The following is a 17,080-nucleotide window of genomic DNA, read 5'->3' on the forward strand; positions in this document are numbered from 1 at the left end:
CATTGTTTCTAGATGGAGCGCTCCTTTGTTTGCTGCTGCTACTATTTTGTATGATCCGACCCAGGTCGTTCCCAATTTTCCTTCATTTGGGTCTTTTGATGCTTGTGTTTTGGCCTTGAGGACGTAGTCGCCAACTTTGAGTGGTCGTACCTTGGCTTTCTTGTTGTAGTATCTTTCTACTTGCTGCTTCTGGGCTACTATTCTTATATGAGCCATGTCTCTTCGTTCTTCAACTTCATCCAGATCTTGTAGCCTACTTTCATCGTTGCCTATTCCGCTCTCGCTGGAGAATATCAAACTGGGCTCCCCGACCTCGATGGGTATAACTGCGTCGGTCCCGTAGATCAGTGAATATGGCATTTCTCCTTTGCTAGTTTTTGGTGTAGTGCGGTATGCCCATAATACTTCCGGTAGTAGTTCAGGCCATAGCCCTTTAGCTTCCTCAAGTTTCTTTTTCAATATGTTTAATATTACTTTATTGGAGGATTCAGCTTGACCATTAGCGGCAGAGTGGTATGGCGTGGAGAGTATCCGTTTGATGTGCCATTTTTCAAAAAACTCAGTCGTTCTTTTTCTGACGAACTGAGGTTCGTTGTCGTAGCTGATCTCTTTGGGGATGCCAAAATGGCATATGATGTTTTTCCATATAAAGGCGATGACCTCCTGTTCGCATATCTGAGTGTATGCACCTGCTTCCACCCATTTATAGAAGTAGTCAGTTAAAACCAGAAGGAAGCGTATCTTACCTCGTCCTACTGGGAGGGGGCCGATTATGTCCATTCCCCACTTTATAAATGGCCATGGCAAAGTGACGGAATGAAGGAGTTCCCCTGTTTGGTGTATCATAGGGGCGTACTTTTGACATTGTTCACATTTCCTGACATAGTCGGTGGCTTCTATTTTCATGGTGGGCCAGTAGTATCCGGCGCGAATGAGGCATCTGACGAGGGCACGATTTCCCGAGTGGGTGCCGCAGTGTCCTTCGTGTACTTCTTCTAGTACTCACCTCGTTTGATGTGGCCCAAGGCATTTAGCTAGAGGACCGCCGAAAGTTCTTTTGTAGAGCTCGTCGTTTACTAGGATGTACGGGGCTACCTGTATCCGGAGTTTTTTGGCTTCTTTTTTGTCTTGCGGGAGTGTTCCATCCTGCAAATAGGCTACGAAGTGGTTACGCCAGTCCCAAGTTATGTTTATAGAATGTACCTCGACGTGGTCTATTGCGGAATGAAGTAGGGTGACCACGTTTTCTTTGTTGATATTCTTGGTGGCCACAGCCAGTTTAGCGAGGCCATCTGCTTCAATATTTTGCACCTTGGGTATTTGGTCGAGGCGGCATTCATCGAATTCTGGCAGTAGTTTGTGGATTTCTGACTGGTATATTTGTAACCTTTGCTCTTTGATTTGGGAAGTCCCGGTGACCTAATTCACCACGAGTTGGGAGTCACAGTGGAGGATGAGTCATCAAGCGCCATACTTGAGGGCTAGCTTCAAACCTGCAATCACAGCTTCATACTCGGCCCCATTGTTAGTCATCTTGAGGCATCGTATGGACTGGCGAATTACTTCGCCTGTAGGGACCTCGAGGACGAGTCTCAGTCCCGATCCTGAGGCATTAGAGGCACCATCGGTGTAGAGGACCTAGAGGCCGGTGTTTGTAGAAGTGCAGAGTGCTTCCTGTTCTACCTCGGGCAGTATTTCCTTGCTGAAATCAGCGATGAAGTCTGCGAGCACTTGCGACTTGATAGCAGTTCGCGGTTGGTATGTTATGTCGTGCTCGCTTAGTTCTATGGCCCATTTGGCTAGTCTACTCGATAGTTCGGGTTTATGCAGGATACCCCTTAGGGGGAAGGTTGTCACCACTATTACGGGGTGACATTGGAAGTACGGTCTAAGCTTCCGCGAAGCTATGACCGGCACCAGAGCTAGTTTTTCGAGGTCAGGGTACCTCATCTCGGTGTCGATTAAAGTTTTGTTGATATAGAAAATCGGGGATTGCGTACCTTTATTTTCACAGGCCAAGACCGCACTTACCGCAACTTCGGAGACCGCTAGATACACAAGTAGGCATTCACCTGGGTCCGCTTTGACGAGCAGCGGTGGCGAGGATAGATATGTATTTAGTTTTCTCAGGGCTTCGATACATTCACCATTCCATTGTAACCCGTGATCTTTCCTTAGTACATTGAAGAATTTATGACAACTATCTGAGGATCGTGAAATGAACTTTGATAGGGCAGCTATTTGTCTTGTCAATTTCTGCACCTGCTTTTTGCTGGTCAGTATTTACAGTATTGCGTCGATGGCCTTGATTTGGTCCGGGTTGACCTCGATTCCCTTTTGTGACACTAGAAAACTGAGGAACTTTCCAGAAGTCACACTGAAGGCGCACTTTTCGGGATTCAGTTTCATTCCGTACTGCCTTAGAATTGCGAAGGCCTCCTTCAGATGACCAATGTGATCTTCTTTCTTTGTCGACTTTACTAGCATGTCATCGATGTAAACCTTCATTGTCTTACCAAGTTGCTCATTGAAAATTTTGGTGACTAACCTTTGGTATGTGGCCCCTGCGTTCTTTAGCCTGAACGACATCACCTTATAGCAGTATGTACCTTGGTGAGTGATGAAAGTGCTCTTTTCTTGATCTTCTTCAGCCATTAAAATTTGGTTATAACCGAAGTATGCGTCCAAGAAGCTCAGCAGTTCGTGCCCCGCTGTTGCATCGATAAGTTGGTCGATATGGGGTAATGGGAAGGAGTCTTTCGGGCATGCTTTGTTCAAGTCGGTGAAGTCGACACACATTCGCTACTTCCCATTCTTCTTTTTGACTATCACCACATTGGCGACCTACTGGGGGTATTTAGATTCTCTGACGGAACCGTTGGCGAGTAGTTTATCAACTTCCTCGCTGACCGCCTCATTGATTGCGGCATTGAACTTCCTCTTCATTTGTCGAACCGACCGGTAAAGTGGATCGACATTTAGTTTGTGTGTGGCGATCTCCCTTAGGATTCCGGGCATATCTAAGTGGGAAAAAGCAAACAAATCGGCATTGTTAGTTAAAAACTCACGATACTCACCTGGCTCCGAGAGGCTGTGTCCAGCATAAGCCTTTTTGGTATGGTCGGTGTTATCTAGATGGATGGGATCAAGATCTTCTACGGTTGCTTTGTAAGCTTCTAATGTCCGGATCTTTGATGGCCTCTTCTTGTATATCGGGTTTGGTGCCCGACATGGCTGACTGCTATGCTTCTGTGCTTGCCCCTTTTAGCTGCTTGGTGTGTGTGCAATCTTGGGTGATCCGATAGCATTCTTGGGCGATACGTGACTCGCCTAGGATGTTGAATATCCCCCATGGGGTGGGAAATTTGATCACTTGATAGAAGCTTGAGGGGACGACTCACATGGCGTGTATCCACGGTTGCCCTATGATGGCGTTGTAGGCCTTTTCCTGGTTCATGACGTGGAATGTTGTTTCCAGGGTGACCCCCCTGCTAGGACAGGTAGCATTATTTCTACGGATGTTCGCTCTATTGCATTATTAAAACCCGTTAGTGTTATGCAACGCAGTATTATTTTATCCTAGAGCCTTATTTGCATGAGAACTCGCGGATGAACAATACACACGCCGCTTCTGTCGTCCACCATGATTATTTTTACATCAATGTCAGTGATGTGTAAAGTTATAACCAAAGCATCATAGTGAGGGAAAGACAAACCGTCGATATCTGATTTATCAAAGATGATACTATCTTTGAGGTCGTCATACCGTTCGTGGGCGACCATCCGTTTGAGTTTGTGCGTGGTGGTGAACTTCACATGGTTGACTACCATGTCATCGCCTCCACCAATGATCATTTGTATGGTACGTACTGGTGACAGTGACTTTGGAGGTCCTTGAGATGGGTCGCGTCCTCGAGCGAAGTTGGTTCTTCCTTTATCGCTTAGAAGTTCCTTCAGGTACCCCTAGTTCAACATCGTGACTACTTCTTGCTGCAGACCTATGCAATCTTCGATCTTGTGTCCTCTTTCTTGGTGGAATTCACAAAGGACGTTCGACCTCCTGGTGCTTGGGTCCGATTTCATTTTTTGCGGCCACTGTACCTTCGTGCCCAACTTCTCCAGTGCGTACACTATCTCTGAAGGAGAACACAGAAGTTGTGAGCATATAGTGGTGGAGGCATACCTCTTTCGTTTCGGAGGGATGCAGTGTGTCGTGGCACTGCGTCCACGTGTCGTGGAGGGGGCGGGTTGGCTGTTCGGATATAGGGCTGATGCCTTTATCGATTGAAATGTGGTGGTTGATCTCTTCGCCCGTCATTACATCGGTCTCTCCTGGTCTCGGTTTGGACTGATGTTAATCGCTGAAGCGGCTCGTTCAGGTCATCCTCGTTTGCCCTTACCTCGGCACAATAGGCATTGTGGATTTCTTCCCATGTGGTAGGGGGGTACTTCATGAGTCTACTAAGCAATATTTTGGTCGCCTTTGATCCGTTCCTAGTTAACCCATTTTGAAAGGCCGCTACTGCCATCCCTTCTGATACATTCTGTAGACTCATCCTTACTCTGTTGAATCGGGACAGGAAATCCCAAAGTCATTCGCCCGTCGTCTGCCTGACGGCGAAGATATCATTGACCCTAGACTCGGCTTTCTTTGCTCCTGCATAGGCGGTGGCGAATTTATCCGCCATCTCTTCAAACGTCGATATCGATTGGGCTAGTAGCTGGGAGTACCACGTCAATGCTCCTCCCGTCAAAGTCTCGCCGAACTTTTTAACAGCACAGACGATACTTGTTCCTTTGACAGATTATTGCCCTTTTACCGCAGTAACATAATGGATTAGGTGATCCTCTAGGTCCGTGGTCCCGTCATATATTTTCAAGTATGGCAGCATCTTGAAGGTTTTTGGAATAGGATGAGGGGCAGCCCCTTCGCTATATGGTTGTTCGACGAATCGGCCCATGTCGCATTTTGGTAATAGCTTCGGATCGCCCGGTATTTTATCAACCCTCTCCTGACGTTCCTTCATTTGGTCACGGAGTGCTTTGTTCTCATTTTTCCATATCTTCCATTTTATTTAAGATGTCCATTAGTGCATCGTCACCTACATTAGTAACAGTGCGGGTGTTACCTGTTCGAGTAGCACTGGGCTCATAGGTGGCAGCTGCGATTTCTATAGGTGGCACGTCTTCGGTATCTCTTTGAGTGGATTTCTCGAGCATGTTGCTCAAATCACTCGTTAGCCATTTTTCTAGTAGTCTTTTGACTGCTAGTGGGGCTTCCCCCACTGTGGATGTTGAAGTTCCCCTTTCGGGTAAGATCGTTAGATCTCCGTGTGGAAGAGGTGAGATCTCTGCCTCCGGGTAGCGCTTGGAGTTGCATTCTCATCGTCTTCTCTGTTGGCTTCATGGAAGGAGTTCAGAAGATTATTCGAGACATCTGCTATCGCCTTTAGCCTCGCTTCCTTTACCGCCATTGTTGGTTTATACTGAGTTTGAAGAAAATTAACTGTCTCTTTCAGGAATCTGGATGAGAACAATGGTTTCAGCTATAGAAATCTCCACAGACGGCACCAAATTATTTGAGTCAAAAAAAGTTAAAACCCTTTTGAACAAATCAATCAAAGATGAAGGGGTAAATCGTAGCTGAAGATAATAATCTCTAGAATAATAATAGGTAGGGAGAAGAGAGTTGCAAAGTTTCTTTTTATTCAAGATCCGTTCATTTCCTAGAATACTCCCTTCTTACAAGGTCTTTTTCTTCTTTTTATACTAGGGAGAGACCCTTTGGAGTTGTAAGAAATCCAATACAAGGAATATTCGACGGAATATTCTTAATGTCCCCTAATGGGTTTACACTTCTACAAGGGTCATACAGTTTCTTCTTTTGCCTTACGGTCGTCTCTTTCGGGACGCAGGTTCGGAATTACCACTACTAGAAATCCGAAAAAAAATGACAACGAAAAGCGACCAAAGTTGGTCGCTTACAGATCAAAAAGCAACCAAAAAGCGTCCAAACAGGCCTGGTCGCTATTTGCTGGTCCCTTTACCTTAGGGACCAAAGTTGGTCGCTAATTAGCGACCAACTTTGGTCTCTAAGGTAAAAGGACCAAATATTCCGGGTAAACAATATACCGACCAACTTTGGTCGCTTTAATATTTTAATAATATAAATTTAGCGACCAAAGTTGGTCTCTATATTTAAATTATGTTTTTTTATTTATTATTAACCAAAATATAGCGACCAACTTTGGTCTGTAAACCAAATATTATATTTTAAAATCTGAAAAATAGCGACCAAAGTTGGTCGCTTTTTTAATAATTTTTTAAATTTTTTTTAAACATAAGCGACCAAATTGGTTATTTTTTAAACATAATTTGGTCGCTATTTTCCAGAAATTATTTTTTTTAATAGAATAGCGACCAAAGTTGGTCACTTTTTGAGAAATATGGGTTAATTAGCGACCAACCTTGGTCGCTATTTCCTAGAAAATAATTTTTTAAAATAGAAAAGCGACCAACAAGCGACCAAAGTTGGTCGCTTTTCTGGGTATAATTTTGGCAGAAACTGTCTGTTTTGGCAGCTACACCACCTGCCAACGTACCAAATCCCTATTATAAGCAACAACAACAACAACAACACAACAATAACAACATTAAAACCCACAAAGTATAAAGTTCAATAGAACTAACACATTAAGCTAACCAAACTAAGTTAACTCTTATTACAAGCCCATTCGAAAACCGATTCTATTTGTCTAGTTCAAAGTGTATAAAAGTCAAGGAGTGTTTTGTACATCATTATCATCACCGTTTGATGAACTTTCATCACCAAGACGGTATCCAGAAAGGTCTACTTGTCGAGGACGGGAAGAACGATCACAGGGAGGAACAAGCACTTGGAGGACAGGAGGAACGAGCACGGGGAAGGCGAGCCTCTGGCGATGACTCACGAGACCGGGAAATCGGAAAACCTCCAGAAGCTAGGAGATATTTGAGCTTCTCTTGCATGCCCTGACATTGAGCTTGCATGCCAATGTACTGAGCATCTCTAAGCTTTTCTCTTTCCTTGGTCGCTTCTAGCTTGGATGTGAGCTTTGTCACAGTCTCCCGCATAGCGGAGAGGCTCTCCTCATCAAGTTGCTCGACTTGCAAGGAAGTTCCTATTCCTTGAATTCCACACTTATAGTGATGAAATTTCTTAGTAGGAAGCCCGTATACCTTCCCCCATTTTGGACCACCTGCAGCCTCCATCCACATTCTTCCAGCATCCTCGTCCGAAGGTTGGATTGGCTCGCCCGACTCATTAGGTGGCTGACTGCGTATGAATTCCTCCACTTCAGTTGTGAAGCGACCCTATAAGAAAATTACATTGAATTAGTATTTCAAAATTTATATAAAAGTAAATCAAAATACTTAATGAAAAGTGAAAACTTACATGTACAGAGGGCACCTTTCTTGATCCGTCTCTTTCTTCTTCTTTACAATATAAGTCTCCTTGAATAGCTCATCTTGGTTCATCAGACGTCCCAACTTCTTTTCCTGAAAACTCATAAATTTTAGTTAATAAATAGAATAGATATACTTTTAAAATTAAAATAAATTAAGCAATTACGTACCATTCTTCTTTTTATTGTCCCTAGGCTGATCGCACCTCCAGTGTGCAAGGATCCTCCCTTCTCAGATGTGCGAGCTTTCTTTCCTTTTTCGCTCTTCTCTAAGAACTTTGCGGCAAGCCATTGCCTTTGCAAATCCTCCCATAAATTCTGAAGCAACCAGTCAGGCTTCTAGTTCAACTTTCTAGCTTTGGAGAAAGTATGCAACAACCGCTTGCGAGCTTTGAGATGAAAATTTGCAGCCACTTCCGTGCTATAGCGGTGTTCCCATACACACTTGCTCTGTATTTCAAAAGTTAAATATTATATGGAAATATCATAAATATAAATAATTATACTTCTTAAAAGAACATTTATACCTTAAATTGATTGAAAATTTGCTCCTTCAGCGAGAATGGGAATTCACTCCAAGTCGCATAAGGGCCATCATAAAGCTTTCTGGTTGCTTTGGTGATTATCCTCGTAGTAATATTAATCGGGATGAACCTGTAATTTAATTAAAAAAACACATTAATATCTTAGTAAAAACTGTACAAAACAATAAACGTAAAAATAACAAATAACTCTTACCTATCACCCTCAAGGACTATGATGATCCTACCATATTGATCATAATCTACCTCCTCGTCATCATCAGTATCACCGTCCGAAGCATGTATATCAGAGGCATGTGTGAAAGGTGTAGGGGGGGTCAGAGCTAGTATCTCACAAGCGAAGGTCTAAAATAGATGGAGTCCCTGATGAAGACGGATGTGATCCCTGTAACTGCGACATAGCTGGATGGATCGCAAGTGTAAAGCCCCAGAAAATTTTGCTAAGTAATTTAGGATTTCGTGGTGCCAAGGTAGGCTAATTATTTTATTTTGTATGCAAATGAGGATTCATGATATAATGGATTATTGGATATGTTAATAAGCGTATAAGTCATATTATAAGTGATTTGTGGTCTAAGGAGAGGCCCAAGTCTAAGCCAAGTTGGAAAATTTTATAATAGACTAAAGTTGTAAATGAGTACGCACAAGACCTCACTTGGTACGAGCATATCTACATTTATATAAGGTGTTGTGAGATGCACAACCTATCAAATTAAAGCTCTTTGAGTCTAGTTTCCGACACATCAAACCGTTCATCATTTGGAGGTGTATACAGAAAGTTATGCCCGTTTTCGTGTCTCTTCATTCGCCAGTGTCCTGGGTAGCGCTAGGCGCTACTCGTGGCGCCGGGAATTTTTGAGATACTGGAATCAGCGCTACAGGCAGCGCCCAGCGCCACCTGTGGCGCCCGAAACATTATATACTCATTTCGGGGTTCATTTTTACCCATTCATCTTGGCAGAACTTTGGGGTCTTCCTTCACCCTCTCAAGACCTTCAATCCCCCCCCCAATCTTCAAGGTAAGCAATCTCCATTAACTTGGTGTGAAATTCCATCATTCCTACACTAATATTGATGAAATCTACTCATAAAATACATAGATCTTCAAGAAATTCCTTCAAGAACTCAAAGGAGGGTTTGCAAGATTTCTTCCAAAAGGTAAATCCTACCCCTTAGACTTACATATATGATTATATTATGGGAATATGAGTATGAATTAAGTATTGGAACTCTTGGTGTGGTGATTGGAAGCCATAAGTTCCCAATATAAATACATAATTATTGTAGAGATTGAAAGATGATTATTTGATAAGATTTGTTGGTTGGGTGTGAATGAATGGTCATGCATATGTTGTTGGAAGTTATAAATTGGTTAGGAATGATGATGGAATAAATTGTTGGTTAATGGTGATAGTTGGATGAACCAATACTATAGTTATGAGGTGTAAAGATCTATACATACAAGGTGTTTGATAATATGCCTAAATGGCATAAGTTATGGAATTTATTACTAATATTGGCCCTATTGAATGTTGTATTGTAGATTGAAGTTGCTTAAGTGTATTGGATCATTGTAGTATCATTAAGGGGCAAATTTCAGGTATGTATGACTAAAACCCCGTCTTATAGAAATTGAGCTCCATCGGTGTTTGTGTAAATACGGTAAGATCAAAGTTGAATTGTTGTGTTGATTATTGTTTCATATGAATTTGGGGTTGCGACCTTATATGCGTGAAAGATGTGTCTTAGTATGATAAATGTGATATTCTTGATAACTTGAAAGGGTGCAAGGAGTATGAATCATGTACTGAAATGCTTAGACCTTAAATTGAGATTGAAGCTGCATATGTTGTGTCCTCTATGTGAAGTCTCATCTATGCTTACAATATTATTTGCTCTGTGTGCACATGTTATCCTAAATTACAAATCTAACATTGAAATTGGGAATGATGTGAAATGTGGCCTAGTGCCAAATATATGACATGATAGTTGTGGCCCTAAGTGCCTATGAAATGACATATGTGAAACAAAAGTTGAATTGAGATGATTAATGGAAAAGGGAAATGCCTTGGTAAGGCAGCCTAGTCGATCGGGCCGAGATCGGATGCCATGCCGCACACATGGTGGTATTATGTTGATATTGAATCCCGGATAAAAAGAGAAAATGAGATTGTGATTGAAGTGTATGTCTATAGTGAGGCAACCTAGCCGATCGGGTTGAGATCGGACTCCGCTCAAGCTAGCGGTGGTATTGTGAACAATGATGAACAATATAACTAAAGGCTATGGAATCAAAATGTGAAAATTGTATGATTCTTTTACCTTGATAATGTTGTGATCGTTTGAAGCTTTTGAGTTATACTTGTGATTTCCTTATATTTGGTGTGAAAGTTCTTTTTAACTAGATGGTGTTTAGTTATACATACTAGTACTATTCCATGGTACTAACGTCCCTTTTGCCGGGGGCGCTACATTTTTTTAAATGAATGTAGGTGGCTCCATTGCGGATAGTGGCGATCGCGCGTAACGGAATACCTCCTTCTCAAAGTCTTGGTGAGCCCCTTTCTCCTTTAAGGGGTTATATTGTACATCTTTTGTTGTGGACTTTCACTTTTGAGTTATTACCGGAGCCTTGTTGTCGGCATTGTCATACTTGTATTTTGTATCCTTAGAGGCTCCGTAGACATATGTGTGGATTATATACGGGTGTTGGATGGGTCTACAAACTATGTTGTAATTCTAACTCTCGCTTCTCTAAAATAAAGTTGTGTGGAATCTTGGAAACTTAACTACGGTTCAGTGTTGTGATATAAAATGAACTAACAATGTTGAATGTACTATCTTTCCTTATCTAAATAAATGAAAGTATGGTTTTCTTATTCATATTGAGTTGGGTAGGAAGTGTTAATAAGGCTTGCTCAATTGGGTTCACTCGATTGAGCGTCGGTCGCGCCTCCCGAGGTTGGGGCGTGATAGCAAGTGGGTGTGATACTGATTATTGTGACCCGAGTGGCTGTGACACTGATGGCTGTGATCAATGTGGATGTGACATGGATCTATGCGATCCATGCGATGCAGATGGCTGCGATCCACGTGGTAGTGAGGCAGGTGGACTGTATGTCGGACGTATAGTCCTATGGCCCTGTGACAAAAGACCTGGTGTCTGCGCGAAGGTGTAGAGTTCGTGATGCTGTGGCAACTCAGAATAGCCCTAGGATGGAGGCAAAGACATAGGCATAGGCACCTCTGAAGAGGGTGGAAAAAATTGAATATTATCTTCTACCCTCCTCTTTGGTTTCCTAGCCTTTTCTCGACCCCGAAAACCAGTAGGGTCATTGTTACCTTGACCCTTGCCTGTCATCTGCATAATATAATACATATTTAGATTGAAACATATAAAGAAACTAGCTATAAACGAAAGTTATTAAAGAAACCAACTTTTTAAAGCTTATCAACGTATTATTCCTCATTAGAGAATTCTTCTTCCTCACTAGTTTGAGCTTCATCAGTTGATTCTTCTTCCTCGTTTTCTATAATTCTTACTTCATTTATATCAACTTCTTCCAATATGTGTTCAGGATGTTCCGAATCATTTTCTAAAAGTTCGTCCACTATTTGGTGAACACTAGAGATATTGTTTTGATATGCAACATCTAACACATTCTCGACTTCCACCCTACCTACATGCTTAGTTTTGATTACAACCCACCAATCGGACTTATTCCGCCGCAATGGATAAGGAGCATAATATACTTGCCTAACATTATGTGCAATTATGAAAGGATCATAGCGATCATACTCCCTCGTATGATTAACCTCAATTATGTTGTATTGATTGTGTAATCTTGTACCTCTTATTAGATTTGGGTCAAACCACTTGCATCTAAAGAGTATCAATTTCTTAAATGGCCAACCTGTATATTCTAGTTCTATTATTTCTTTGAGAACATCATAATAATCAATATCTCCAACTTGGTTGCCATCACCACCTTGAAACCACACCCCACTGTTGCTGCTATTTTTATTTTTAGAGCAATCCTCTGTATGAAACTTATAACCATTCACAACGTACTTAGACATTGTTGTGACCTCAAGCCCAGGTCCCAAGATATATCTTTCAAAAATTGATTTACACCATTATTTGGATCATTTATCCACATATTGTTAAAAAAATCCATAAGTTAGCATAACTCCCAAATATTGTTTACCTACATAGTGTTAGAATATTTTAAGGATAAACTTACAAATTGTTTGAACAACGTATCAAATGTCGTATATACAGCATCATGGCCAAATTGACCCACGAAGTGACTGTAACACATCAAATATTTTTAGTAGTTGCACTGAGATGTAATCACGGTAAATTTTATATTTTGATAACTACTAAATCAATACTTACTTGAGAAATGGTACAATTTCGGGACAATTTAGCAACACATAAAGTGTAGCTGACTTGTATTCCATATTACTCAAACTTCTCTTTCTAACATCCTTAGAACATCGACCTGGTTGATTGAATATGGACATAGGCGGATATAATGAATCATTCACACATTCGACCGTGTGCCTATTGGGCCTATTCCTAGCACATGGCACATTACTCTCAAAATAATAAGAACAAAAAAGAGCAGTTTCCTTTGCAAGATAAGCTTCACATATAGATTCAATCATATTCTTCTGCTTAACAAATTGTTTGCATTTGCCAGTTGTCCTACATAATTTCAGGTTAGCCAAGAACATTCAAATAAAACAGAAAATTACATCAAACTTATAATATTACCTCTCAAAGGGATACATCCATCTGCATTGAACATGCCCTCCAAGTCGTGCCTCGTTTACAAGGTGGATTGGAAGGTGTTCCATTACATCAAAAAACCCACATGGAAATATCTTTTCCATATTACTAGAAGTTACACGAATGTTCTGATCCATCAGGAGTAGGTTTTCTTCCCTTAATGTGGAAGAACACAAGTCTTTGAAAAATAAACTAATCTCTGTGATGGGTTTCCAGATTCTTTTAGGAAATCCACAAAATGCAATAGGCACTAAGGTCTCCATGAAAACACGACAGTTATGACTTTTCAAATGGCTCAACTTCCCTACCTCCATATCAACTTTTTTCCCAAGATTCGATGCATAACCGTCAGGCATCTTCAATTTTGTTACCCAATCACAAATTTGCCGTCTTTCCTCCAAAGTGAATGTGTAACTTGCTTTGGGCTTGAATATCTTACCATTGTTTGCTGTCTGCAAGTATAATTCAGGCCGCCTGCAATATTCTTGTAAGTCCATTCTAGCCTTTGGGTTATCCTTTGTCTTACCTTTAACATCCATCACTGTGTTGAACAAATTGTCAAAATAATTCTTCTCAATATGCATGACATCAAGGTTGTGACGAAGAAGATTATCCTTCCAATAAGGCAACTCCCAAAATATACTCTGTTTCGTCCAACTATGAGTTACACCGTATTCGGGGAATCTATAAGGTGGAGCTTCAGTAACTTTACTGAAGTTCTGGACCCTCTCCCAAATTTCATCACTTGAAAGTATCAGAGTTGGAGAATCATATTCCATGTTATTCTTTTTGAATGAATTTTTCATCCTTCTAAACTCATGATCAGGAGGCAAGAATTGACGATGACAATCAAACCATGATTGCTTTCGGCCATGTTTCAAAGCGAATGCTTTACTATTTTCCATGCAGTAAGGACAAGCTAGCTTCCCACCAGTCATCCACCCAAACAATATTCCATACGCAGGAAAATTGTTAATTGTGCACATTAAATTAGCACGCAAATTGAAATTCTGCTTGGTTGATATGCCATATGTTTCAACACCATCGTACCACAATTGTTTCAGCTCATCAATGAAAGTTTGCAAATATACATCTATCAAACCTTTCGGATTACGTGGACCGGGGATAATACAATTTAAGAATATATATGGACTAGTCATGCACAACTCGGATGGTAGATTATAAGGTGTAAGAAAGACAGGCCAACATGAATATGGTGTCACGGATACAGAAAAAGGCATGAAGCCATCCGCACACAGACCTAACCGAATGTTCCTTGGTTCACTAGCAAAATCTGGATATGTCCTATCAAAGTGCTTCCAAGCTTCTCCATCTGAAGGATGACACATAACACCAGGTGGTCTTCTATTTTCAAAGTGCCATCTCATATGAGGAGTAGAACTCATCGACGCATATAACCTCTTTAACCTAGGTATAAGAGGTAAATAATGCATCGCCTTGATAGCGACCATATTCCCACTGGAAAGCCTCTTGAAACAAGGCTTTTCGCAAAATTTACAACTGCTTAAATTTGCATCATCTTTATAATATAACATGCAACCATCTTCATAACAATCAATTTTCATTGACGAAAGTCCTAACTTAGAAACTAATTTCTTTGCCTTATAGAAATCACCAGGTATATTATAGTCAACTAATTCACTCATAAGGTCAATGAAAGAGTCCATGGTTGTTTGAGAAATATTCCAATCAGATTTGATACTTAGTAACCTAACTGCAACAGACAGCTCAGAGTGCGGACTTCCATTACGTAGTGGACGACTAGCTTCCTCTAACTGTTCATAAAAACATTTTGCGTCAACATTAGGAGTTTGTTTAACATTTTCATTGGGCTCACCCCCTAAGTGCATCCCAAAAGCATCTGCAACCATATCATGAATTCTAGAATCACGATTTGTATTCTCCACCGACCTACTACTTTCACCCACAACCATGTTATGAAATATCTCATAGCTACCATCGATTTCTCCATGATTAGTCCACACAAAATAATTTGCTATAAACTCCTTCCTATAAAGATGATGCTTAACTCCTGCAGGTTTTTCAAACTTCATACAGTTGCACCTAACACAAGGGCACCTAATTACTCCTTCACTTAGGTATGATTGAAGTGACATTGCATGTCTAATAAAGTCATGCACCCCTTCTACAAAATCCTCCTGCAATCCCTGCCGATTAGAATAATTCCTATTGTACATCCAAGTACGATGTTCCATCTATACAAATAAAACAACAACAAATTAATTTAGTTAATTCATACCTAATATTTTTTTAGTTAACTAAAAGTCCAATTCATATCCTAAAAGTTCAATTCATATCCTAAATTTTAATTTATAAACTAAAAGTTCAATTCATAAACTAAAAGCTCAATTCATATCCAAAAAGTTCAATTCATAATTTATACCTTAAATCAATTTATAAATTAAATAATTTAAATACATTAATTTGAGTTCTATTAAGAACCATAAGTTCATAATTTAAGGTAGTTCATAATTTCTACCTTAAGTTCATAATTTATACATTAAATAATTTAAATGCATTAATTTGAGTTATATACCTTAATTCTAAATCTAATGTAGTTCAAACCAAAAACCCTAATACTGAATAGATAAAACTGTAAAAAATTACATAAAATTATATAGAAAAATTAAAAATTAAAAAGCTAATAAGTTAGATTACTAACCTTGAACAACAATGGAAGTAGTGGTGCTGCAAAGGAGGAGAATGATAGCAGCGACTCCGGCAAACAGTGATAGCGGACAGTGGTGGCGCGAGGTGGGGGGATTGATTTGTGTGAGGGAAATAGAGAAGGGGAGGAGAATGTGTAGAGAGAGATTTTGGGGAAATTTTGGGAAGAAAATAAGAGAATGGGAGGGGAAAACCCGTTTTTGACTCTGGATTTACAAAAAGCGACCAACGTTGGTCGCTATTTTGGTAGCTAATTAAGTTTTGACTGTTTGACCAAAATATCGACCAATGTGTTGGTCGCTATTTTTTGATCGTTTGACCAAAATAGCGATCAAAGTTGGTCGCTATTTCAAAAAAATTTTTTTTTCTATTTTGGGTTTTTAAATATATATATATATATATATATATATATATATATATATATATATATTCGATATTAAATATTAAAATTTAGGATTTTAATTCAATTTAAAATTATGTACATATATAGTATAGTATAGTGTGTGCGTGTGTGTATATATATAGTATTGATTTAAAACAAAACGTCTCAAATTATATCAGTTAATATATTATAATTGATTCATCGACTTATAACCTAGTGATAAATGAATGTAATTCATTAACTCTGTTACAATACAAATAATGAATACAATATCATGTACTATAACATGCTATATATGTAGTTAAAGTAGCACGAAGTGTGTGTGTTATATATATACACACACTAACATATACTATAACAAGTTATATAAATGTTATAGTATTACAGTGAAGTTATATAAACACACACAGACACTTCACTGTAATACTATAACGTTTATATAACTTGTTATAGTATATGTTAGTGTGTGTATATATATAGCACACACACTTCGTGCTACTTTAACTACATATATAGCATGTTATAGTACATGATATTGTATTCATTATTTGTATTGTAACAGAGTTAATGAATTACATTCATTCATCACTAGGTTATAAGTCGATATCAATTATAACATATTAATTGATATAAGTCGGGACGTTTTGTTTTTAATATATATACATGCATCTGAGTAGGTTATAAGTCGATGAATCAATTTACAAGTGTATCAATACCTAAAAGAACCCGGCCCTGTGTTCCGAGCGCTTCATGTTCTTATATATATGTACACTTCACTGTAATACTATAACGTATATATAACTTGTTATAGTATATGTTAGTGTGTGTGTATATATATAACGCACACACTTCCTACTACTTTAACAACATATATAGCATGTTATAATACATGATACTGTATTCATTATTTGTATTGTAACAGAGTTAATGAATTACATTCATTCATCACTAGGTTATAAGTCGATGAACACAGATTAATTGATATAAGTCGAGACGTTTTGTTTTTAATATTCAACGATGCATATGAGTAGGTTATAAGTCAATGATTCAATTTACATATACATATATATATATATATATATATATATATATATATATATATATATATATATATATATATATATATTGTAGGTTATAAGTCAGTGACAATATATATATATATATATATATATTGTCACTCTCCCTTTTTCTCGCGAAATCGGGCTTG

At 39.3% G+C, this 17,080-nt stretch overlaps 1 protein-coding gene across 1 annotated transcript; it reads right to left on the bottom strand.

Annotated features, from left to right (window-relative positions):
* Nucleotides 1-6,876: 6,876 nt before the first annotated feature.
* LOC138870883 (uncharacterized) lies at nt 6,877-15,019 on the bottom strand. The gene is made up of 5 exons (XM_070148723.1): nt 14,302-15,019; nt 13,451-14,115; nt 13,091-13,234; nt 7,451-7,539; nt 6,877-7,315 (listed from the first exon to the last, which is right to left on the bottom strand). The coding sequence occupies exons 1-5, from the start codon at nt 15,017-15,019 to the stop codon at nt 6,877-6,879; spliced, it is 2,055 nt and encodes a 684-aa protein (XP_070004824.1).
* Nucleotides 15,020-17,080: the final 2,061 nt, after the last annotated feature.

Source organism: Nicotiana sylvestris, chromosome 6 (assembly GCF_000393655.2).
Source record: "Nicotiana sylvestris chromosome 6, ASM39365v2, whole genome shotgun sequence".
Classification (NCBI taxonomy): Eukaryota; Viridiplantae; Streptophyta; class Magnoliopsida; order Solanales; family Solanaceae; genus Nicotiana; species Nicotiana sylvestris.